Genomic DNA, 26,095 nt, shown 5'->3' with positions numbered 1-26,095 from the left:
AGATGGCTCTTGGAATAGGCAATATTGGCAGTTGCTCAGGACGGCAACTTCTGGAGGGGGCGCTACCACAAGAACTAAAAAAAAAACAATAAAAAAAACCCTTCCAAGAAATGACAATAAATAAATAATAGCAAGGAAATGTTGGCCGACTGTCTGTAGTAAAAAATTCAAACATATTCACTGATAAGGAAATATTTAAATGTTTTGAGTTTCTTAAAGTTTTTTTTGTGTGTGTCTCATAATTATAGTGGTGAATAAATGCCAACTTTTCTAATATTATCCTTAGGTTGCAATTTAGCTAAATATGGCTGGCATAGTGTTTCTGAAGCTGGCATTGAGTTTGTAGCTTCTGCAAGAACAGTTTCACCTTTTCATCTTTGGAATTGAATGAATGAAATGAATCAGACCAGCTTTGTGTCACGTTCCTGCCCAAAACAGCTGAACAATAATCTACCAGGTTAGGGCGTGTTGGACAGTATTTCCTCTATGAACAGGTCAAATGAAAACAATTCTAGGTCAAAAGTAAATTAATGTCTTTTAAAAAGCTCATAAATATTTTTGCTCCAGATCAGGTCCCAGTATGTTTTTTTAGTTTACTTATGGCTAGGTTCTGACTTTCTGTGTATAAATGGTTAACGGGATGCCAGTTGAATGTGGAGAGGAAAGAGTTTAAAACTGCTTGACTATATTTTAGAAAACAGTTAATAGATTTTTAGAGCCTTACAGGATACCAGGATATGAAACTGAAATCTTTGTGGGCATAACTTCTATATTTAGAAACTACACATTTCCCATTTTGAATCTAGTGATTTGCAACATATAAAAATTGTGTACATATAGACTGCAATGTAAGCTGTAACATTTTTATAATCTATTTAATTCCACAATTAAAAAAATTTGAATATCATTTGTGAAAGATTTTGCCATCCCAATTCACTGTACTGTTACTGATCATTGATATTGATAATGTGAGGAGCTGCAGCTCTCTTGAGATTTTCCAAATATTAACTTGAAAAATCTGCTAAAAACTGCAGGTAAGAATTGCACAGACTCGTGCAATTCTTACCTTACATATGCGGGTGCCCCCTGCATATGTTTACTTTGAGTTATTAGAATCACTTTACATTAATCCATTGTGCAGTTTTCTGACGGTCTTTTTATAAAAGTATTCAAGAATGAATAAAGTTAAAGATGCCACTGCTAACTCCAGGATTCACAAGAGATGCACACTGAAAATGTCCAGTAATGCAAGTTTTCAGTGAGTTCCTGGCTGCAGTTACCCCACATGCCTGCAGATGGAGCCAGAGCTTCCCTTATCAGCACCAACCAGGCAGCAGCAGCGGGATCTGCTCAGTAGGCAGCAGCAAGTGCAGCCAAGACGAGCGGACTCTGCGCTGCTTCGTGAGGGAACACCGCACTGATGAGGGGACCGTCGCTGAGAACCGTCTCACATTACTCCTGCTGATTACCGTGACACATCCATCAACGCGTCCCTCCGCCTTCCGCCGGGATTTCACCGCCGCTGAGAGGGTCTGTCTTTCGGAGGACGTGCTTGTTTTTCTTTTTCCTCCGGGAGGCTGAATGGAAGCAGCAGCCGAGGGAGCGGTCGGGCTGTCGGAGGCCGGGGAAGGGAGCCCTCTATCCGGGGCCACAGCATCCGATGATGGGGAGACGGTTGTGGGAGTCAGCTACGGGATGGACGCCGCAGACATGGGTATTTTATCACGTATTCATTAACTATTAATTCATTCCTCTTTAATGTTCGTTTATTTTCCTCCTTCTTATTGTTATTTGTTAGATTTTCTCTTTCTGCTGCTGTGAGCAGAAAGTCCCGACTCATCTCTGCTAGCCTCAGGAACTGGAAAGCTAAGCTAGTAGCTTGGTAATGGGTGAGCAGAGCAGGTGAAGTTATGAACATGCAGTTCTTGGCACTGGGGAGCGTGTTGTCTGCGTGTGCTGAGCGGCTAGAAACACAACAAATCACGGACAAGATTAGACAAGCAAATGGGCGCTATTATATATGTATGAGCTGATAAATGTAGTAGTAAACTGGGGGAAATAAAAACTAGACAGAGGCGTTGCTAGGATATTAGACCACCTCTCTAACAGGGACAACATGTTTCGTTCTGGTGCTTCTTGTTAATTAGAAATATATATATATAAAGAAGACTTTTCTATTTGATTTTGAGAAACATAAACTGTAAAAACCACTTCATTAAAAACAAACCCAATTTGTGTTATTTTTCCAGATTCACTACAGGGTGAAATATGCCCTGCTTTGATTTAACACAACAGGTTTGGGTTTGAATTTGAGCCATGGGGTTAGGTTTTCAACCCAAAAGACTGATGAAGTGAAATTAATTGATTTTATCCACCTTATTATGTACATCCTTGATTCCTGCAGGATTACTGGTGGATGTTGCCTATACTGAGGCAAGATACAGTCTGAACAGGGCAAGATAGGCACACGCTCACACTTATGTGTTCAATTGGTCTCATAAATTAGGTTGTTGAGAGGTCTCAGGTGCAAGTTGGAAAGCATTCCAACCTTCCCAGTTGGAGGTGTTGCTGTTTTTTCTGACGTCTGAGTATGAAGTGAAAACTGACAAATTATATTTTTGCATGGTGGAAGGAGGACAGAGTACCCAGAAAGAACCAATGGATACACTCGGAGATCATGCAGACCTCAAACCGAAAGTCCTCGATTGTTTTTCAGTGAGACAACAGTGTGGACAATTGCGCCACCCTTCCTGAAAATGGATGATTTTCATGTTTATTACACCCCAACAAAAAAGAAAGTGAGCTGTAGTGTAATGTCACAACATAAACCCAAGATTTTGGCGAAAGAACCCCCCACAGCGGTTTGTACATGGTAAAATATGATGGGTTTATTGGGGGTTAGGGTTTTATGGTTACTTCAGCCAGGAAAAACTGAAGCTAATGTACACTTTACAGGTAAACTGTAAAAAAATATATATTTTAGAAGGGGTTTGATCACGACAGCCAGTTGGAAACACAAGAAAAACCGACAAACGGCTGCTCAAGGTAGCAAAGGCAGCTCCTTGAAGAAGAAAAACAAAAGTAATCCTTAATTAAATGTAAGCTGTGACTTTACTATCCACAACAATTCCTGCATATCGTTCTTCTATTTCTATAATCCTCCTCTTTGACGCTCGCAATATTAAAATGTTTGTTTTATTTTGGGGTTTACGCTTACAAAAAATACTCAGCTTCTACACGTTTATCAGCTCGCTGTATAACCTTCATATCTACTGATAAAGAAAATTATTTTTTTGTCACTATTGATCCTGTTGTGGGGTTGCTCATTTCAAGTTGCGTAGTCAAAGTGTATTCTTAGGCACTGCTCAGAGATAACTAAGCGGCAACTGCAGTGAAAATAAAATCAGCTCCCCCCTGCAGGGGACCTCCACAGCACCTTAATAATGAGAAACGCCTGTGCTTGGTGATGAGATTTGGGGGAGAAATGCTTCTGCTGTAGGTTTCTGACTTCATTTACATACTATGCATGTTTATTAGGTATCAGGTAAAATCATGAGAAGTCAGGATGAAGTCTGTTTGTGCTCTTTTCAATGAACAGAAGCAAACGATGCATTTGTTTTGCTATGAGAGAAGACCAGATTCTTACTGAAGCTGTTATTGGCAATGTTGCCTTGCTAGCAAACGGAGACCTGAAGTTTTATATTTAATAGCTGTGTAGATAATAATCCTTGGTTTATTATAACTTCTAATTCGAAAGGAAGACGAATCAGTTTGCTGTTGATGTTTGACCGCTCTTAGCGACAAGAGTTGGAGGAGTTAATTTGAAATGGTTTGTTTCCTGAGTTGCACAAAGCAAAGCCCTTACATTTTCCGTGAGGCTGAGGTGAGAAATGTTCCCAAAGTTTTTTTATTCATCCGAAAGCCATCTTGGATGTCTGAGGTCCGTCTGAAGTATCTGAAATAAACTGTCACCCTCTGGATGAAGAAAACTTGCCATAATGTTCAAAAATATCCAGAAACCACCAACAATCAAACCAGCCACAAACTGGAAGTGGTTGAAATACCAGTCTCACAATCTGTACGCAAGAAAACCCTGTTACAAAAATTCTAACCCAAAAGCAATGGTGACGTTTGAGGCTGATAATCATCCAAATAGGTTCTGGTAGAAGGTTTTGTGCTCAGAGGGTTTAGCTATTTGGGTCCAGATTCTCAAAGTATGTTCACGAGAGTCAAAGTGAGGGTTAGGGTTTTTGAAACCTAAGAAAACACTGTCCCAGCTGTCAGGCATGGTGGTGGTAGAATCATTCTGTGGGCTTGTTTCGCTGTCAGTGCCACGTTTGATGTTTGCCCGGTAAAAACAAGCCCCATATTTTACGCTTTGCTTCGTACGGAGGATCCGAACCTTCGGCTAGTGAGAAACGATTGCTTGCTGGAGGTGTGGATTCTGTTTGAAAAGTTTGAAAAGATTGGTTCTGATTTTACCTCATTGCTAACATTAGGCCATGACGTATGTAATGCGCTAGCTAGCTCGATTCGGAAGGAAGCTACGAAGCCTAGCCAAGATTACATGCGCTGTAAACAACCATCTCTCACTGTGAAGAGGTAAATGCCAAACCGAATGATATCTAATAAAATGTCTTAAATGTTCCTTTTGCTGTGACTTTAATTTGTCAATGTTTGGACACGTGGCCAACACGGGCTAAATTCGTTCACTTCTTCCGCTGCCATTGCCGAACTACAGTCAGGCTGCAATTATAAAACAGTGAATAATCTATCATTCACAGCTTCTTCTTGTCTTTGCTGATTGGCCCTGTTGAAGTTCAGCCAGAGAAAGGGAGCTCAGTTGGAGAAATCTCAGACGGAGCTCAGAAGGGAGATGAAAATCGAGTGGAATTGCGTAGGAAGGCAATGGCCGGGCTAATTTTATATGCTAAGAGCCTGAGTACTCTCATTAGTGGAAGTGAGAATTGACAAATGTAGACCATAAGTCCTTGCTGTTATTTCAGTTCTCAGAGGTGATTCTGTGGAAATGTACAAAGACTTTCTGGACTTTGAATTAACTCCACTCATCATCCTGACTCTAGTAGGCTCTCGGTGACTCACAAGGTTTAAATATTTATATACACCAAAGATTGAAAATCCTTTGCTTAAATATTTTAGAAAACATTGTGGATGACTGCGTTAGATTTTTTTTTCTTAGGTGTCAACGTCAAGAGGTTTTATCTCTCAGTCCTGGAGCTGTAGTTGGATAAAAACATCCTTTAGCCTCAGGTAGCATCTTAACTTCTCCATTGCTGTTCTTGTCTGTCTAGTAAGGGGAGGAATTGATACCCAATCATTTTTTGTTATCTTCTTATGTACTGAAGTATGATTTTATTGTTAATATGTAGCTATTGAGATTGGGCCATATAAGGAAAGGGTTGTTGGTCCAAATCTCGGCTTGGGCCTTTGTGGGTAGGATTTGCGAATACAACCCTGTAAGTTGTTGTTTTTTCAGGTTCTCCTGCTTCATTATTAAGTCCAAAAACCTACATGTTGCGTGAAGTGGTGTCTTTAAACATTGTGTGTGCTTGTTTGTGCTGTTGGCGCTGTCACTAGTGAATGGTTGCCAGACCTCATTTGACCCAAAACAAATAAACAGTGTTGTGAAAAGCGTTTATCACTCTGAGTTATTTAGATCGTCCAATACTTTATGGAAGATCATTTTTGGCAGTGATAGATATTTTGTCTATAGGACAGCCTTTGGTTTGTAAAGATATACTGTGTTTTCCGCACTATAAGGTGCACCGGATTATAAGGCGCACCTTCAATAAATGGCCTATTTAAAAATTTTTTTTCATATATAAGGCACACAGCGGCTGCTTACCGTAGTTGCTAGACCTGTTGTGGCTCAATATTGGTCCATATATAAGGCGCACCGGATTATAAAACGCACTGTTGGCTTTTGAGGAAATTGAAGGTTTTAAGGCACATAGAATAGACGCTACGGTTGCCACCCGTCCCGTATTGAACCTATACAGGACAAGGGTCCCCGAGTACTTTATATAGTAGGCTGCCCCAGTCATTGTTTCACTCACGGTTTTAGTGTTGCACAATTGTGTTGGTGGAGAACGTGGTGCTAAATGAGCTGCAGACGACCTGATTCTAGACGGTCGGTATTCATGTCTATGGATAGGTCAGTCAAACTTTATTAACAAACCAGCGTTCTGACAACTATTCCAGCATGCACTGCCCGCTTCTTCTTCTATGGGGAAAATTAAGTCGGCGGCTGCTTACCGTAGTTGCTAGACCTGTTGTGGCTCAATATTGGTCCATATATAAGGCGCACCGGATTATAAGACGCACTGTTGGCTTTTGAGGAAATTGAAGGTTTTTAGGTGCGCCTTATAGTGCGGAAAATATGGTATATGATTCTGAACATTAGTAGAGTCTGAACCTTTATGTGCCAAAAACATCAAGTCTAAAGGACTCATGTAAAAATATACACATAATTTTTTTAACTGTGCCACAGTAAACTAAAAATTAATTTTTCTTTTCAATATTTTAACACAAAAATAGTTTGATGTTTTGTTGTAAAGAGATGTGAAAGTTGCTACATCATTTAAATAAAGACATAGAGTTTGCAAATTCTATTCACCTCTGCTGAAGAAAATACTATTTTATTATACTAAAATCTTTAGTCTTATATCTCAACTATAAGAGTAACGAAGTCACTGGATAGACTTTGACTTTGTCCGAAAGGTCTATCCAGTACCTTTTTGGAACATCTGAGCATATTGTTTTTAACGTAACCTCTGACCCTGTCAACCTCGTAAACACAGTAGACATTTTTAATTCATCAAAATGTTGTCCAATATCCTTGTAGTAATCCCCAAAAAGGCTATTAGCGCGGTATTTTTTTTTTTGAAAGTGAAAGACAAGTTTCCCTACAATGTGTTAAGCTGCACTTACAAACAGGTTTATGTGTGCGATGTTGTTTAAAATTACAGCTCATCACAATACTTCGGACCAAAGGATTACTATGGCTTTTTGAGTTAAACTTGCAGAAATGTGGTGAGGCAGCGACTCTTGACAGGAAGCAGACAGCTTGATAGTCCCTGTATAGCCTGGTAGAAACCAGCCCCTTGTTCTACGCTTCACTTCGTACAAAAGGTCTGGATCCTCGGCTACTGAGATACGCTTACTGGAGGCCTGGATTCTGTTGAAGTCTTGAATTTCCACCAATCACTAACGTTTGGACGTGACGTACGTAATGGGGCAGTTCAACGCTAATCCTTAACACCCATCTCTCACTCCAAAGAGAGAAATGAACGAGATAGCTGTTAAATTTAACGACTTCATTCACTTCATCCGCTGCTGTTGCCAGACTAGAGGCAGACTACAATTTTGACGGAGCCAGCGCAGAAATATCAACGTCACCGTTCGCAGCTTCTCCTTCTGTTCGCTGATTGGCCCGGTTGAAATTTTACCGGAGAAATCCAACTCAATGGGAGAAATCACTGAAGGGAGCGAAATTGCATAGGAGGCTGACGGCCTGACTCGTCCCCCACCAACCAGAACCCACAAAATTCAAGCAGTGAATGCATCACTTTAAAAAGGTATTTAAGAGAAAACTACATTTTCCACAATGCGTCTGTTGTAGGTACGTCTGCAGCTCATTCAGGTGCAGAGAAAGAGAGAGAGCAAGTACGGAAATGTTACTCTGTTTTATTCCTTTGAGCTCCCAACCTCCGTCTGTCATGAAACACGTTGGGCTTTGAAGTCAGTTCAGCAGAAAGGAACGGGAGTTTTCATAGCCAAGGTCCTTGTTGCGTTTTACTGGATTATCAAAGCCGCTGCTGTTCATGCAGCACGTGACGGGCGCTCAACACCAGCATTTGGTTAACATCAGGTCCTTCTCATGTGTAATTATGACTTTGCTCTGTACGTGTGAATGCAACTGTGAGTAAGAGTCACAGCTGGCTGTTTAAAAAGCTGCCGGAGTATTTAGACCTCCTCAAAGGCTTCTGCTCCTCAGGTGGTTGTAATTTGTCCCTTTTGTGTTCTGCCAGCGTGACAGCATGAACACCTCTGATCTCACCACCCCCACTGACAGCTTCACCTCCTCTCACCTTCAGCCTTATAAACTCTCCTCTCTTTTACTCCCTGCATCTTGTCCACCTCCTCCTTGGTGAGCGATTCCCTAAACTCTGCCTCTTACTTCTCACTGCCAGTCTCCCTACCTCCCTTGTATGTTTTTTTTTCCTGTTTGCCTCCTTAGCCTTGGTCTGTCAGAACTGCTGACAGAAGCACAAAGATGCCTCCTGTGGAATTCAGCATCCATCTGCTCTCCCCACCTATTTCCCTTTCCTCCGTCGGCAAGGTCTTGGTGCGCGCTCCTTGCCGTCTCCGAGACTACACTCACCAGGATCAATTTGCATCCAAGTGGCTCGTTCCAAGGAGCAGGCACTGGGAGTTTTGGCCGTATGCCAGGGCATGTGACGTCAGAATATTTGACGTAGACGATGACGCGGTTCCTTTACATTTTGTGTGCTCTGTTTTTCCCCTGTAATTGGGGGGATGTGTGCTGCAGACAGGAACCAAAGAGAGGCGAGCCAGTGGGAGCCACACTTGACCTTTTTCAGCTTGTGATGCACATTGATCCGATGCAAAAAGTGGATTCAAAATCAGTAAGAATAAAAAGTGAATAAAACCAGCTGCATTGATGTCTGTTAAGGGGACTTTGCATCTTTGAAATCCCTCCCACTGGTGGAGGCTCCGGCTCAGTTTCACTCATAGATGGCTGCGCTGTCACGACTTCCCTCGAGGGGAAAGACGGTGAAGGCCTGCTGTTTTCAATTAGGATAGTTACTTGCCCACTGTGCAGGCTATTATTATTTCATAAGAAGCACCTGGAGCACGAGAGCATTCACACAGGAACACAAAGACCGTTGTTTTATCTGAACAGCCCACAGAAAATTCAAAGTAATTACGTACGCGTTGCCCGCTCACAACCTCACTTGGTCATGCTCATGTTTTTCAGCCCTTAGTTGGACTTTGAGCTGTGGTTCGTACCTCATGTCTCAGCCACTTGATGCTGAGTAAAGATGGGTTTGAGCTACGAGAGAGTGTAAGTCTTTGTCTTTGAAGAGCGTACATCGTTTGTGCAACTTTTCCTTTTCATTTGTCTTTGGGGTTGTAACTCTTGACGGTTGGAGTCATTTCCATCGGAAAGTTGTAAAGACAAGTGTGCAAGAAAAAAGTTTCAAAGATGAAAAGCGAGCACAAACAACGAAAGATCAATTGTAATTTATCTAGGCTTTCTACTTCCAATATTTTTCTGTTTTTCTTTCTCTAAAATACATCCACTCCGCCTTTTGATCTGCATTTCTAAACCTTAAGGGAACGTTTTAAATCTCATTTAGGTCCAGCTTTGCAAATTTGAAAAAGTTTCTGGTTTAATTGTTTTAAACTTTTTAACTCTTGCCCGTACAAGGATTATCTTTGACTTCTCAGCCTGTTGGCTAAACCGAACCCTCAGATGATCACGGGAACCTTCGAATAAGTCTGCCTGTTTGGACTGTAGGTCTGCTGGCAGTGTTGAGGGCTCATAGAGAGAAAGATGCTGCGGGGCTCATGTATGTTTAATATGATCTGAGCAGTGACAGAAGATGTTCATTCATTAAACAGTGTGGGCCCAGTTGGCAAGTTTAGCCTCCTCGTATTTCGTCGTGCGGCGGTGATGTGGATCGAGAGAGAAGAGCGACACAAATCGTTCTAGTCGTTCACGCTGTTAGTGGGGATATGGTTCGTTTCCTCGGTCTCCGGTCCGCTCGGCGTTCACGTGTGCATTCCGAGACCGAGGTTTTCATGCGGACTGGAGTTCACGCCTCGCCAAACGAATCACACTTTCCAGACAAACAACCAAGAGCTCAATTGAAGCAGACTAAACAGGACTGGTGTGAATGCACCTTGAAGCAAAGTTGAGTTAGTGCGTTGTGGTCTTCAGGCAGAAAATCAAACCTGTCCAAATGCTGAATTTGAAAGGTCAGACTTCAGAAAAAAAAAAAAAACTGCCAAATCTGTATCTAATGTGAATGGCATCCTGCATTGTTTTTCCACCAAAGTATCCAACCTGTGTAATATCAGTTGTACACTCTCTGGCCAAAAAGATAAATAAATTGTGTCAGAAATCTGTTGTACAGTTTGCTAATATGTTCATTTCTTGCTGTCTGAAGCTTTTTAAAGCTTCATCTGTCTTTTAACAAACAAAAGCAGCTAGCTATTTGGTTGTATCGGCAGAAAGGCCAGGAATTAGCAACCACAGAAACAATTTCAAAGATTCACATAAATGTTCCTATCATATTTTCAGCTTACCACCACTTCTACGGGTATAAGGCTGTTGTGCCGCTTTATTGTACTTTTCCCTGCTACTGAATTACCTCAGTGTATATGATTAATGCTTTTCTACCATCAGTTTCTGTTTGCGGGCAGAGTTACAGCTAAATAAGCAACAGTAAACCGAGTTAATGGCTCAGTTATTTTGTATTTTCACAGAAGTCTGGGGCTGCTGCTCTTGGCTTATCTCTGAACATTCATCTTGACCTCCAGCAGCTGCAGGAAGGATTTTCCCTCTTAAGCCACACTTACTGCAGCCGCACTCTGCACGGAGGCAGATAGAGGCAGCTTTCTTTCAAGTGGGGGAGTGATAAATTCATGGAGTGCGTCTTGCTCGGCAGCCAGTGCGGCGCTGCACAATAACGGGGAAACATGCTATTGCCATATCATCACGGCACAGTTCTCTCTCTCTGTGGCTCTCCTCCTCTTCTTCATCACCGTATCCACACTGCTCTCCGTTGGCTTTCGCATCTTGTCAATAAAATTTATATCAAGAGCCGGGAGAGTCCGTCCAGCACACCCAAACATATCACTGGCATGCAGAGTGTGACCCTTGTGACCCTTAAAAACACAATAACTTACAAAGCATATTTACAGATGAGTTGTTGTTTTTTTTTATCTTAAATGAAAAAGTTTTAGTTTAATTACTTATTAATTAATTACTTATTAAACTAAAACGTGTTGTTCTTTCAGCAGTTGAGTTGGTTAGCGATTTATCTACTATTGGCCAACAATTATTTCAATCACAATCTGATTAATCGTTACAGCAGGTTGCGATTGGCCATCAGTGTGGATCTGGTTCTGCCTGCGTGGGACGCGCGGCGCCAACGCGAACCCGCATTGTTGTGCAGCTTTGTTCCTTCTGTAGTTAGAGCAGATTACCTTACTGAGTCACCACGGCTGGACAAGGTGCTGCTCTCAGCACGAACAAAGGGCTGAGACCGACCAACCCGCTCTTTATTTCTATTATCAGTCCCTTACTCCCTCTCTCTCCTCTCATATGTCCAAATAAGGGCCTCTTTCTCTTGGCTGACAGCTGTATTTTAAGGATCAGCGAGGATCAAGCTCAATTCTGACCCACAACCTCAGTAATGGACAACATAGTGAAATTGCATAATTATGTGTGCCTTTACATGCGAGTGTGTGTGAGTCGTTTTGCTGCTGACTGTTTTTAGTTTTGCTCAGAAAACCAGGCTGTTTATCGAGATGCATTAAGGGGATCTCTGTGAGCCATTACTCCAGATGCATTCGAATTATAGTGGATGTTTTGAAAATAGATCAGCCTGAGTACCTATTTTCATTAGTTGCTGTATTTTTACAATCCGACCTACTAATGGGAGGGTACCGCATTCTCACAAACACACAGCTACACATCTGTATAGCTTGAACACTTGGAAAATGTTTTAAAACCAGAACATTTTTAAAGTGAAGGCTGTTTTCAGACCCATTTACTTTACTACTCCACACAACACAGGACATGTGCAGCTCTACAAAGACAACTTAAACTTAAACTAGAGATTTACAATAATCAGAAAATCAGCTTAAAGGCCGGATACTAATTAAGACTGGTAGTAAGAAACCTGGAACAAGTACTGTTTGCCTTTTGCTATTATCCATGTGGGGAAACAAAGTGTTATAGTTTGTATGACAAGTTCAAGCTGTTGCTGCTGCTAGTCGGGTGGAGCTCTGCTTTTTATGAAGGTGGAGCTTTGTGTAAATATTCAAGGTTTCTCAAACATGTGTGAATAAATCAAAGTAACAGTCCAGATGACTGAATGACATTATTATGTGATATAAAACAAAAATAAACAAGTCAGTTTTCCATAATCTTCCCCCATTTAACATTATGCTTCATTCTGATGAACCGAAGCTTCGAAGCATCGCTGTCATCTGGTTCCCCACTAACGTTCATGTATTAGAACGGTCCAGCTTGCGTAAATCATATTGAGAATCCTTAAAAACTCCTGAAAACTGTGGCACACTGACGCACTACAGCGAACCACCCGCCTGTCGTGGTTGAGTATTTGCCAATGCAGCTTGTGTCAAATTTTTCTGCCAAATGTAACTCTATTATTTTCAGAAAATTCACCCAATTGTGGATATTTGACAGAAAATGCAGATAGCGAAGCTGAAAGACCTTGGCGCAATGCCACTTGAGGGCATTTATTTAAAGAAGTTGAGGAAGACTGTAGATGTTAGCTTCTGTTAGCAGTAGTGCTAAGCCGGTTTCCACTCTGTGTAAGTTGCACTGGTTGTTTGAACTATTAAATCAGGAAGTTTTTGCGTTTTTAGAAGTATTTTTCAGATTTGAGCTGTTCGCTGCTTAGCTATTTCCAAAGCTTCTGGAAACAACGGGTCATTTTCCCTCCACTTCACTATTAAGCACTGATTTGTGTTGTTCAATTGTATACAATCTGAATATTATGCAATACGAAACGTGGATCTGACAAGACGCCATATGAAAAAGTCAGAGGGACGTGTAAACTCGCGAGGCACTATAATCAGCCCTGTCCGACCTGCCAGGTTCCTGTTTAATATGCATCTCTCTCTGGTCTCCTTCAACTTACATTTCCATTTCAAAGTCCAGTGAGCTTTCAAGCCTCTCTGAGGGGAGAAAAAAAAATTACACTTCAATTCCCACCTGGTCCATTAGTTTGTTCCACGGTGTGAAATTAATACGTAATCATCAGGGTTCCTTCACAACCACGGCGACATTTCGTCTAGAGTCATTAGCTGCTGTCAGTAACAACCAAAGTAGTCATTTTAGCCACTTTCCGCTCAATTTGAATGTGAAATTAGTTGGTGAAGAGCAATACAGAATAGTAGCAGCTGTAGCGTTTTATTTATTTATTTATTTATTGTTTTCTTAAAACGTATGTTCGATTTGTCAGCAGCAGAGAAGTGTACATTTTCGTGTCGGTAATGTGTTGATGACTGAATTTGGGTCGCAGTCGTCCCAGTACTGGATGAAAAGAGCGCACTGCCCTGCACTTGCTTCCAGTTTCTTTTATTTATGGGTCCATGCATCATTTTCCCATGAGAAGCAGGAATTTGTGTCCTGAATTTTATTGCTATTCCTCAAATATGTATTGGGATTTTTCCGTCTTGACCACAGCAACACACAAGCTGATTCACTGACTATTAACCCTAAAATCACCATGAAGGGAAGAAAGCCTGAACCGACTTAGGACATTTGTAACAGGGCTTTCAGAGTCTCTTATATTTCTGTTTTCCTCAATCTACTGTTTGCTTTGCACCAGTCACCATAGCTCCAATCTGAGCCTCTCTAAGGAATCAGTTTATAAGCCATTTATAGCCAGGAAGTTTTTTATTATTATTATTATTAATTCCGCCTCTTTCTCTATTGACTCTAATGGATGGGTTGGCATAGCTAAAGGATTTCTTTCCAACGGTCTGCTTTCTCTTATCCTTTTTCTGTGTTGTATAAAATGAAGAGTATGCACTGCTAATAAGGGACCAGGGTGTTCTCACCGTCTGCTTGGACTAGTTTGTTCAATAAATCAAGCAAACATTGGGAATATGTACTTTTTTTAGAGCGACCAACTCAGTCTAAGTCATCAAGAAGGATCTGGTTGCTGTGGTGCATATAAAGATGTTATCAATTGATTATTAAGAAGTTGTAGCTACTTTTCAACATACAATTTTTTTTGGCTTTACATTTAAACGGAAGAAAACTGATAAAATTCAAGGTCATGGTTATATTTTGAAAAATGTCTTTCTCATTTCCTTTCACAAACTAGCTTGATTGTAACTGGGTTTTTTTTTATTTCCTAAAGAAAAAATATATCTTCTTTAAAAAATGTTGTGTACAAAGAAAGAAAATGTTTTTTTTTTTTTTTAAATTAAGTATTTAGTTTTATTGCTTTCATTTTAATATTGGTTTGCCGATTGTGGGCCATGGTGCAAATTGTTTGGACATTTCTGCCTCTGCTTTTTCATCAAGAAAAGGCCGTCTGATTGGTTGATGATTAGTGTTGGTAGCACACTGCTTATAGACCTGTTATTATGTGGGTTTTAAAAAATAAGCCTAAAGTAGATGCTTAGGTCATGTTTCTCACAGAAGCAACAACCGTAAGGACATTATTCTGCTGCTGGGTTGTAAATGCAGTGAGCTTGTAAAGCTTGTCATTAGGAAGTTACCAACTTTTTAATGTGTGGTCCTATCCAAGAATTAAGAAAAAATGTAGTTTTGGATTACAAATTACTTAAAAGGAAACTCTGCTCTCTAAACCAGACTTATATGGCATCTTATGACATCTTTATTTTTGTAAAGACCTCAACTTAGAAATATGCAACAATAGGTGTTTCCCTTTATAAACAACTGATGTTTTCTCTTTCATTTTTGAGTCATTCAGATTTCGTGCACCGTTGTGTGTAAACCAACCAAAACACAAACATAGTCATGACATGACTATATCAAATGGTTGAAAAATAGGACTTGTAGCTTTAGTGTGGTTCTTTTGGACATTTACCGTTCCCCTTTCTGGGCCGAGGCCAGAAAGAGAGAGAGAGACGATGAGAACCTCCCCAGTCTGAACTGGTGCGGTCATGGAAAAGTACTCACCCTGCTGGCAGCTGAGATCCAGGGATCAAGGGTGGAGCAGCCTGGTGACACTGATTCAGGATCAGTTTGCCTTCTGCTTATCTGAACAGAACCGCTGTGAGCAGAGTGACCTCAGTCGAGGGGAAAGATAACTTAACATCATCTGACAAAAGGGAGCTCCTGAAGGTAGCTGTGTCTGTCTGAATCTCTTTAGCATCCTGGGACATGAGAGGAACAAACGAGGCCCTCTGGAAACCTGATGTTGATCACGCTAAAGCAGCAGCAACACAGCCGAGAGGAGCTGCTTGTTTTATTGTCCTTCTGTTCACTGGATTCATTTTTCTCCTCTGTTATCTTAAGAAAACACGTTTTAGATATCACGTCGGGCATATGTTTACGCAGTAATGAATTGTTGCTTTGTTATGGTCAGAAAATGAAGTCTCAATCAATAGCTGGAGGGCCATCGCTTGGCGTCTGCTGAGATAACGGTGCATACATAAACAGCTCGGTTCATATTCAGAGAGTCCCAGTATCGATTGGATCTGCGGTTCACAAAGCTGTAGTAGAAACATAAACGAATCCGAGGATGCTTACATATTTAATCAATAAACAAGAAGGATACATTTTGCAGTACTGTAGAAAATAAATATTGACCTGTTTGTACTATGCATAAAATTGTAATAAATAATCATCACATTTATTTTAGTGATTATTTCAGTCATTGAAAACCTAACAATTTTCCATTTAGTACCAAATTTGACAGCAATTTGACTCCCTAATACGGTACATTTTTGACAATGAGATCAGAAATTTTCTAGAAACAAACATGACAATCTCTGAGTTCCTAAAGTAAAAAAAATTTCAACTTGTGAAACTCTAAAAAATCTACATGTTTTTTTTCTAGAAAATTAATCTAAAAATTTCTGATTATTTTGGCAGAAATTGACTCTTTCTCTTTATTTTCCTATCTACAATGGCCCTAACACGTCATTGTACCGTAGCTACCGAGTTGTTTGCCACAAACTAAAAACAAAATGAGGCATTTTATTTTTCTTTAAAGAGATTAGATGACCAATTTCAAGCAAGAATTACAAAGAAGTTGAAAACTGACAAAAGTTAAACTCAAGAATTATGAAAATATTTCAGTCTGGAAACTTTGGGAGTAATTTGAACATATTTCATCATATTTCATCATATTTGATACAAGTACTCCCAGATTTCTACCTCTTTAACAAAGTTTACTCTTCTCATAAACCGGCTATCTCAGTCAACGGCAGTGAAAAATATATTTTACACATACTCAAAAACAAAGCAATATTCTGCTTAAGTGAACAATGTTTATTTTTTTTAACCATTTTAATGTTTTTCCAAGAAAAGAAAACGGTAAGAAACTTCAGATTTTTAAACTTAAACTGAGGCAAATCAAAAATATTCTTTGAAACATCACCTGGTAGGATTTTACTGGCATGTTGTGAAATCATGCGACCAAAAAAAAAAAAAGTGATTTCTTGCAACATAAATCCACATGCCATATACATATTTTCTCAATATGTTTTTCAGAAAAATTCCCAACCCTGATAAAGAGGTCTAGACCTCATGATTTAGCATACTGTGTCACATGCGAGCATAAATATAAACACTACGTTTTGCCATAGGCTAGCAAGCAAATTATGCAGAAAGAGAAAAATACGTTTTGGCAATTTCTTATTTCAATCCACTGGTGACTGCTGGTTCTTACTGCACTGATGCAGGCCTCTCAGCGCTTTCTATTTATCTAATCTGTCTGTCTTTCATCCACCTCTATTCTCACTCTTGGCTTTATTTTGAACCGTGAGCCAACAGTCTCCCTCTGGACCTACGTGTACGGGTAAGCTGTACCAAATATCGCTCCGTGGCCGTGCTAAAGCCCTATTCAGCATCATGTGAGGACATGGAGACAGCATCTGTCTGTTGAATCTGGGCACACGTGCGTTAGTTATAAAAATGCTGGTTGACCTCAATTCAGGGCGCCATGGTAACAAGAGGGAGGAATGGTGCGCTTGTGAGTGGGAAAATGTGCGTGAGGCAGGAGTAAATTGTCAAGGACACAGACAGCACTGCAGGTTATCTTGACAGCTCGATGTCAGCACATCGGGAATAGTGTGAGATTTTCAGATGTTTGTATTTCGGATCACATCGATGTTTGGAGATTAGATGTAAGGAACAACAAGACATGCTTGACTTTGCTGGATCCCAGTTATCCATGAGTACGGAGGCCTGCACAGCCCCCCTGCACATTACAAAGCAAGTTCAAACAAGAACTCATTCTACATGTGTGTGCCTGTCCTCTGTCTGTAGCTAGCAGGTAATATACTATTACACTGACACATTTTAACTGCTTTACGTGGGTTTCCCTTTTGTAGAGTTTGAAAGGTGTTTTTGATTAATGAAGTGTTTGCTCGGATGGTTTTGGTGCTTTTGGGTTATGTAGTGCTCGCATGAGAAGTAAAACCAATGAGCTGAAGCGAATATAGCAGCTCTGTGGTTTGTCAGGCATTTTTATGGAAGGTGATGTGTGTATCGGCACATTTTTCCAACCGTGTACTGTAAACAGGTTCAACACATGATTAGTTTCATGCGTCCCTAGCAGGGTTTGTGTGTGAGAATGGTCACTGCGTCTCACTTTGCCATGCGTTGCCATTACCAGCTGGCAATGGACTCCTCCCTCAAGGGCTGCGAGAATGAGTCGTAAACCGAGGCATAGCAGGTCAGCTAGGCAACACGCTGCGCAAGCAGCTATTCATTCAAAAGGTCCTGTTTGTTGTTCCCTTCCCCGAACAGCCTGCCGCCGCATAACGGTATAGGAGGATTCATTTCCCCTTATGTGCTCCTTCAAAGGACTCCTGTAACTGAATCTCAAGGGAACCTGTTAAAAGGAAATGAAGAAATGATAATAAAATGTTTTTTACTCCTGCTCATAAAGCATATTGGTTCTCAGTTTTTCACTGACTTTCTGTAATGTATTTGGTAAATGTCTCTTTGTGCTGCAGTTATTACTTCCTCTGATAGCTCCAGAATATCACAGGGTTCGTTTTTTTTTGGGGGGGGGAGGGGTTTGCACCAACATTTGGTTTGGTGTTCCTCTAATAAAGTGGCTCATACTTTGTTAACATCAACTTAATAGTTTAAATTGAAATTACTATATACCTAAAAAAAATATCATATCATCTTGACATGATATGTCAAGATTAAGTTGCAGATTTTGTCACGCTGAAATGTTTCACACTATCAAATTATTTTCTTTCAGACAAAGATAGCTTGAATAATGACTCTAGAAAACAGTTTTCAGCTATCCAACTCAACTTGGCCGTGGCTGAAAAAGTAATTCCTCCCCCTTGTGAAGTCATGAATTAACTGTCCAACAGTTTCACCTTCATTTTCACTACACAGACCTAAAAAAGAAAAACAACTGCCAGACATGTAAAAATAAAAACAAATCACTGAAACAGAACATGTCTGACAACATGAAGTACACTAAAAGATCTCAAATACAACACAACACAAAGTCTGGGAGTAATTACAAGGCATTTTCAAAAACTTTGGGACTCAAGTGAACCATAGTGACATAGCCATTATCCAGAAATCAAGAAAACATAGAAATGTGGTGAACCATTTAAGAAGCGTCCAGCAAACATCACTTGCCTCAATAAAGTAATGTTCATGAGTCAACAACAAGTAGGACTATCGGCAAGATGGTGTCAATGCCAAGATGAAATCCTTTGTTCACTACAAACAATACATACATGCATAAGAGACAAATTATACTTGCAATTAAAAACTAACACCACATTCCAAGAAGACAGCATCATACTCACAGTCAACCATGGTGATGGATGTATGATAAGCTTGTTTAGGAGTTGAATGAATTGGTAGAGTTGGTAAAATCGTGAATCTTACTCTCAACCAGAAAATCCTGCTGGAGTCCATCTGGGAAGAAGTTTCTCACCTCAAACTTAACTTGTAGTTTATACAGTTGGGCCATAATATGAAGCAGACCAGCAGGTTTCACTGCTCGAAAACAGGAAAAAAGGAGTGGCCTAGTGGCCTTAAGTCATCAAAATTTGCTTGATTTTGTTGTCTGACAAACATTTAACAGAAATCTTTTAGAAATCTTTTAGATTTCTTAAAAGTAGCAGAGACGTGGACATTTTTAGTTAATAAAAAGGAGCTCTGTTCGAACACGAAACTACATCACACAACTCAATCACATGCGTGTACACACAGGCGCAAATCTGTGGTAAAAAGTAGCAGAGGCGTGTCTTTAATTGTCTGCGTTGAAAGCATTCCTTCATTGACATTTTTTTTTCTCCTTCTCTTGATCTTTCCTTTACATTTATTCCTGCAGCGCTCTAGTTGGCTTGGAGCTTCATTGGCACGCTTCGGTTTGCTCTCCTCTGCGCAAATATGTGGAAAAGCGAGAGGCAGAGCGAGGGGAGAGCTGAGCGGTGGCAAAGTGACAATGCCTTGGCTTTGTCACATGGACGTCCACGAGTGGCCCGCAGACAGAAGGAGGAGGAGACCGGCCATAAGTTCATTCAGAAACAGAATCAAGCTGTGAGGATGTTCCACCTCTTAGGCGTATTTTTTTTTGGTGCGTTAGATGTTTCGGGCTTCGCTCAGATATCATGTTTGAAGAAGTGTTTTGACTCCAGAAGAGCAGTTAAACAATGTAATTTGATCTAAAAGTTATTTACCGCTGAACCAGGGAAGGAAAAAAAATGTTTCTTTAAATAGTATTTTAACTTTGGAACTGTTCGAAAGCGCTCGCTGCTTCAGCGTCGTCCATAGTGTCACGTTGCTGGAAAAGTACGCTTTAAGTTCTCCTACCACCAGATTGCTCCTCTTAGCTGCCAGCCTGCGGTTGCCTCAGTCCCTTCATAAATGTTTTTAAAATGAAAACAGAACAGGCTGATTAATCCTGTCATTGTCTGAACCCCTCTCTCATCCCCCTCTCCTGCTGTCTTTCCACTCTTCCATTTGCTCGTTTTGCGTTTTCTCTTTCCTATCTTCTTCGCCCTTTCCTCCGTTATTATGCCGAGTGTTATGTGTCCATAATTACAGAGCTATTTCAGGGCTTCCTGGTGAAAACAGTGCTCTGATTGCCTTTCCCTACAGCTTACATCCTGTTATTAAAGTAAGGATGATCATAACACAGCAGATGTTAAGACCGCACGACTGCAACGCGCATTATATCATTTACATCTGCAAACCAACTTGGAAAATAAAGGCGCCTGTGCTTCTTCCAGGCAAATGGGTAGTTCGCACAGTAATCATTAAGTGTCAGAAAGTTGGAGGTTGTTTTAAATGACTCTGTATGATGTGTGGTTTGTTTTCAACAGAGCAGAAACAAATGCATGGTCACACGGAATGCACAAGGCTTAAGGAAGGACTGCGCGTCCTTGCAGCCGATGTCTCTGTTTGCTGTAGTTGCTCCGGGAGGCCTCGCTTTGTCTTTGACACTGTTGTTACATAATGTCAGGCGGCCTCTTGCTCCCCTGGGGATCCGACTTTGTCACAGAGAGCACTTACAGGGCACCGTGATTGACCACCTTATCACACAGCAACTAACGCAGCCATCTCTCTCCCTTTTCTGTCCTGCAGATGCAGCTGCCAGGAAAGCCTTCATCACAGAGGTGAGCTGAAATCTTTCACTGTAACATCCAATCAGCCTTTTTTTTTAGATCCATTTGTATCATAAGTATCTTTTTTTTTTTACTACAGTGATCAGCGCCAACTAACATCAGACATGTTAGGTATTTTCAACGTCAAATTCACAAATTTGTGTTCCTCTGAGTAAAGTCTCTTTTCTCTGGCATTACCCACAATGTGCAGTCTGTTAAGGCGAAACCTTAAAAGAACATCGCAATTCGTCTTACTGGACTCTGCTGAGAGTTTAATTCTCCTTAAATGCCAACTAAATCCTCGAGTTCAATTGGGATTTCCTGCAATAACGCCAGACATATCATTACCTGGATAACATTTGAGACATCCAGTTCAGCCTCTAAATTATATAAATACTGTACGCAGCGCAGGGTTTGGGTCTGATTGATTAAAGTGGTAAAATGTCTTTTATGATACTTAAACCACAAATGGGAAATGAGGCAGAGAGTTTGACTCAGGTTACAGTTAAAGAGTTGAGTTTTGACTTAAACTTACACTCCAAAGACTTTGACTGGACAACAATAACAATATAAGACTTGACTTGACTTCAAGTTGCACTCCAAAACTTCAAGACTTTATTTGGACTCGCACTGTAAACTAACTGACTTACTTGTGCTATAAAGATTCAGATCAATTCTTTACACCTACACCTTAATGTCAGAAGACTTGATTTTACCTTTAAAAACTATGGACTTGATTTGTGCTCAAAAACTCTAGACTTCACTTGGACTTGTCCTTTAAAGACTTGACTTGGCCTCGCGCACCAGATGCTTGAGATCTGCTGCTCTGCAGACTTAAGGCTTGAATTGGACTTGTTCTTCAAAACCTTCAGATTTGACTGAGGAACATTTTAAAGACATGAGACATGAATTGAACTCGTGCTTTAAAATCTCTTGACTTACAATCACGCTTGAAAGACTCAAGACTTGGAACATCTGAGAAACATCTTTGACTTCAGTCAGTTCAAACTTTAACTTGTGAAATGAAAATGTCAGATGTAAAGTGTTTAATATTGTATTAGTAACTGTATTTAATAAAAACCTTGTTGTTCTGTAAGCCGTGTTCTGAGTTATGGCTAGTTTGGCTGTCATCACAGTTTCTGCCTGAGCCTCTACACTCCCACACCTTGTAAAAATAATGGCAATCACCTTTATTGACGTTTGAACTGATACAAATATCAATATATACCTATTTGCCTCTGTCCATTTTCTCAGATGCCCTCATCTTCAGGCCAGCCTGGTCAAGGAAAGAAGATTGGCCACAGAGGGGTGGACGCCTCAGGAGAAACTACGTACAAGAAGGTGCTGAGAAATGCTAAGAGATTACTCTACAGCTCTGGAAAACCCCTCAATGCACTTTGATTTGTTTTCAAGTTAATTATTTATGTCTTTTCTTTGGCCGTCACCAACTGCAGACCACATCATCGGCGTTGAAAGGTGCCATCCAGTTGGGAATCGGTTACACAGTCGGCAACCTGAGCTCCAAGCCGGAGAGAGATGTGTTGATGCAAGATTTCTACGTGGTGGAAAGCATCTTTTTCCCCAGGTCAGTACTTTACACCTGCAGAATGATGCACTTCTGAATATTTTATGCAAAATTTTGTAGCCTAGATGCCAGTCAAATGTTCATGAACCCAGAATGCAATAGAAGAACTCTGTACAATTTCGTGTGGCGTTGGACCCTAACTCAGGCAGGAGGTTGGCAGGATCAGTTTTTATGAAAATGAAGCGAAATGGAAAACAAAAACAAACAGGAAACAAACTGGAAGGGACGGGTAGAGTCTGGGAGTGAAACGTGGGAACATGTGAAGGACCTGGCAACTAATCCTGGATCACAATAGGAAGAACTGACGAGACGTAGAGGTTTATATGCTGGGAAGGCAATGGCTTAAACAAGGAACAGGTGTGAAGCTTGGCTCAAAGGGCACCGAAAAAGAATAAAGAACATGACAAATCACAAGCAAAGACAACGAAGCACTAGGATAAAAGAAAAACATGACTAAACAGAGCCTGACCAAACACAAGAGCCACCAGAAATAAAAGACCAAAACTATCAAAGCAACTCTGGAACAGGACTTTCTGGGAAGACAGGAAACAGATTATCAATAAAAAACAAGAACTACAAGTGAACTCTTAACTCAAACTAGACCTTAGCTTGATGTTACTTTTGTAATTACTTATTTAAATCTGCTATTTGAAATGCTTTCTAATAATCTTTTTACTGGTTTTGTTTTGCTCTCCAGTGAAGGGAGCAACCTCACTCCAGCCCATCATTTCCCAGACTTCCGCTTTAAGACGTACGCTCCTGTGGCCTTCCGCTACTTCAGAGAACTGTTCGGCATCAGGCCGGACGACTACCTGGTAAGAGCCGCTTTTTTTACTTCCAGTGTTGTTTGTAGTAGATTTTGTTTTCGTACGTGTCCCCTTAATTGTTCTGTCATGGAGAGAGTTTCAGAATCAGTACGGCTGCAGGCCCAAGAGGAACACGTTGTCTTTTCCATCAGAGTATAAAACCAATGTTGATTCACCGCCCTGTTTAGAGTCGAAAAAGCACAATTGACCACTGTTTAGTTACGTGTTAGCTTGTTTTTTTCGTCTGCACATGTGTAATTTAACAGCATAGCTAAGAACAAACAACAGAACAAGACAGCGTTCATTTAAAATCTTCAACAGGTCGGTGTGATCAAATTGTTCAGTAATAAAAATATGGAATACAAAACTAGTATAATTTTTTGGGGAGTGTGATCAGCATTTTATCAGCTTTTGGCAGACAGCTGTGTAGCAGTCTGGTGGTTCTGCTTCAGTTGTTGCGTCATGATAAGCCCGATGGCAGCGGGTTCAGAGAGTTTGTAGAGAATCAGTAAAGAGTCTCTAGACAAAGTTCAGAGCCATTTTCCTGCAGGGCCCTCTTCCAGATTACAGATGATGTTCTACTATTATAAGAATTAATGTAAACAATCAGCAAATTTTCCTCTGTTGGCTATGTCTTAAATATTTTTTCCTTTTAAAAAATGTGTCTACTTTCCCTAATGTTAGTTGTGTAGGAATGGACAGGGCACTTTATGTAATTGCTATTAATATCATGGCTTTCCATGAAAAACACAAGTTTTTTCAGTATCACCTAATCGGTTCTAAAGTTGGTCCGGTGGACATTATCGGCGTATTTCCACAGCTCAGCACCGTCCAATTACTCCACGGTGAGGTGTCGGGGCCAGACGTTCCTGTTTAAAAACTGACAACCTTTTGGCACATGCATTATTTTGAGTGTGCCAGAGCAGGATAATGGCCTGCACATTATTACCGTCTCTGACAGATCCACAGTCATGCCTCTCGCTCTGAAACTGTCAGGCTGAGTTGCAGCAAGGCCGTCCGTCGACAGTATGAGGTCAAGCACGCTCAGTTTTGTTCTCATCATGAAGAATTAATATATAAAACAAGAAATACTTGATCCAAAGCAAGGGGGAAATGCTCTTTCAATACGTAGCAAAAGTATGAAAGCAGATGTCTTATTAAGAAAAATATTGGAGCAAATGTAAAGCCTGTCAAGCTGCGTTGTTGAAATGCCAACAGGAAAGAATAAGTGTGGCCCTGCAGAACAAGGCTTAATATTCTGCATGTAGAATAGATGTTTTTACATTCCTCTATGGTAATAAAAGAGATAATGCAGTTCGACAGTTTTAGTTTAAAGCTATGGTTATGCAAGTCATTTTTAAAGTGACCAGCTATTTTCCTGAATTTCAACTAATTAGCTCTCAGGGCGATAGATTCTGCATTAACAACTGGTTGGTTTCTCTTTCTCAGTGGAATCCTCGTAAATATTTAGGCTGCTTATATTAATATAGTCTTCATAAAATGATGGAAGGCTCACACCAGCATCATCCCCTAGCAAAGTGTGTTCAGGTTCATCTCCTGAGTCCTTATTAAACATCATTTAATCACAATAACATAAACATCATGTTAGGCTTCCTCTGTCTTCCACCGACTCTTGGTTGACAACTTTGACCTTTACTCGCCCGACACTCCGAGCGCTTTTGAGCTCGTGTTGACAGACCGCCGATGTTTTCTCTTCATGCATCATTTATTTACAGCCCAACAGCACAGATCCAACGGACTGGACACAGGCTTGATTGAAACATGACTTCTCTTTTTCTCACATTAACAGACGATTATAGCTTGAAAGATAAATCGGCCTACGTTTTTTACAAATGCTTCCCCTGCTGCAGCTCCAGACGTGCAACGTATTAAGCATTTGTGTACCAATAGTCAGGTAAAATGTACCTGGATTGTTTAAAAAGTAAATGAAAATATGAGGGCATAAAGTTCACAATATGATGAGCAAAGCAGTAGGTAAACAGCATTGGTCCACATTTGCACTTTCTTATCTTAAAGTTGTTCTTTTAAGTAGAAATAAATAGGTTTCGATTTGACTTTTTGCTGCTTTTGTGGAGAATTTCCTCTTTCTTTTTTGTTGAAATTTAGAATTAAAATTTTAAATATGACCAGTGATCTATTTTAAGTGAGTACTAGTGTGGTCGGTTTCTGTCTCCCTGCAGTACTCCCTCTGTAACGAGCCTCTGATCGAGCTGTCCAACCCCGGAGCGAGCGGCTCCGTCTTCTACCTTACGAAGGACGACGAGTTCATCATCAAAACCGTGATGCACAAGGAGGCTGAGTTCTTACAGAAGCTGCTGCCTGGATACTACATGGTGAGCAAAGTCCAGGCGCACGTGTGGGAGCGACTCTGAAAAGTTTGATAAATGCAGATGTGGGGGTAAATCTCAGAACGCCGTTGTCAAAAGAAATATTCCTACCTGGTGGCGTTTTTTTTTTCCTTCCTAATTATTGAGACACTTTTCATGGTATTAAATCAATGTGATTCGCTGATTTAAGCACATATATCACTAAGCCTGTTTTTCTACAGTTAATAAAGCAAAGTTTCCTAAGCAGCATCAGCTTAAAGGTGAACACATGTACTGTAAAACATTTGAGCCACACTTAGTTGCGGCTAGTTTTAGGTGCAAGTTTTAGATTTTGAATTTATACGTGTGAGTTTGTGAAAGATAAACTTACAGTAGTAGATTGTCGCCTTTTTTCTATCCTTTTGTTGTTTACTACCTCCAAGAGTTGAGTAAGCTACGGTTAGCACTTAAAAAAGAAACTAAAAAGAAAAGATAGAAGTGAGAACTATTTCCTACGGTGCTTAGCGGCAGTTTTTTGCATCTTGAGTTGCACCGTGACTTACATTAACTTACATTTTTTGTGTGTTATAAGGCAGTTATTAATTTTTTTGGTTGAGGACAACTAATCACAGTGCTTAATTGTTAAAAATATATGTTTGATGTTTAATAGAATTCATTCTCAGATATTCATTCATGCAATTTCAATCAAGGATTTAAGACAACTGCTAAAATAAGCAGTGAGTGAAAATAATGCTGAACTGTGTTCTTGTTCAGCT

At 40.4% G+C, this 26,095-nt stretch overlaps 1 protein-coding gene across 3 annotated transcripts in view; it reads left to right on the top strand.

Annotated features, from left to right (window-relative positions):
• Positions 1 to 1,336: 1,336 nt before the first annotated feature.
• pip5k1ca (phosphatidylinositol-4-phosphate 5-kinase, type I, gamma a) overlaps positions 1,337 to 26,095 on the top strand; it is a 49,301-nt gene continuing 24,542 nt past the window's right edge. For all 3 annotated transcript variants that reach the window (XM_008407262.2, XM_008407260.2, XM_008407261.2), the window contains exons 1-6: positions 1,337 to 1,714; positions 20,582 to 20,613; positions 21,856 to 21,942; positions 22,056 to 22,186; positions 22,884 to 23,001; positions 25,194 to 25,346. In XM_008407262.2, coding sequence (XP_008405484.1) covers positions 1,582 to 1,714; positions 20,582 to 20,613; positions 21,856 to 21,942; positions 22,056 to 22,186; positions 22,884 to 23,001; positions 25,194 to 25,346 — 654 coding nt within the window. In that variant the 5' untranslated portion in view covers positions 1,337 to 1,581. The remainder of the gene's footprint in view (positions 1,715 to 20,581; positions 20,614 to 21,855; positions 21,943 to 22,055; positions 22,187 to 22,883; positions 23,002 to 25,193; positions 25,347 to 26,095) is intronic.

The sequence above is a fragment of the Poecilia reticulata genome, linkage group LG4, assembly GCF_000633615.1.
Source record: "Poecilia reticulata strain Guanapo linkage group LG4, Guppy_female_1.0+MT, whole genome shotgun sequence".
NCBI lineage: Eukaryota > Metazoa > Chordata > Actinopteri > Cyprinodontiformes > Poeciliidae > Poecilia > Poecilia reticulata.
Note: the sequence above shows the minus strand (reverse complement) of the source record. Positions and strands in the feature narration are given on the sequence as shown.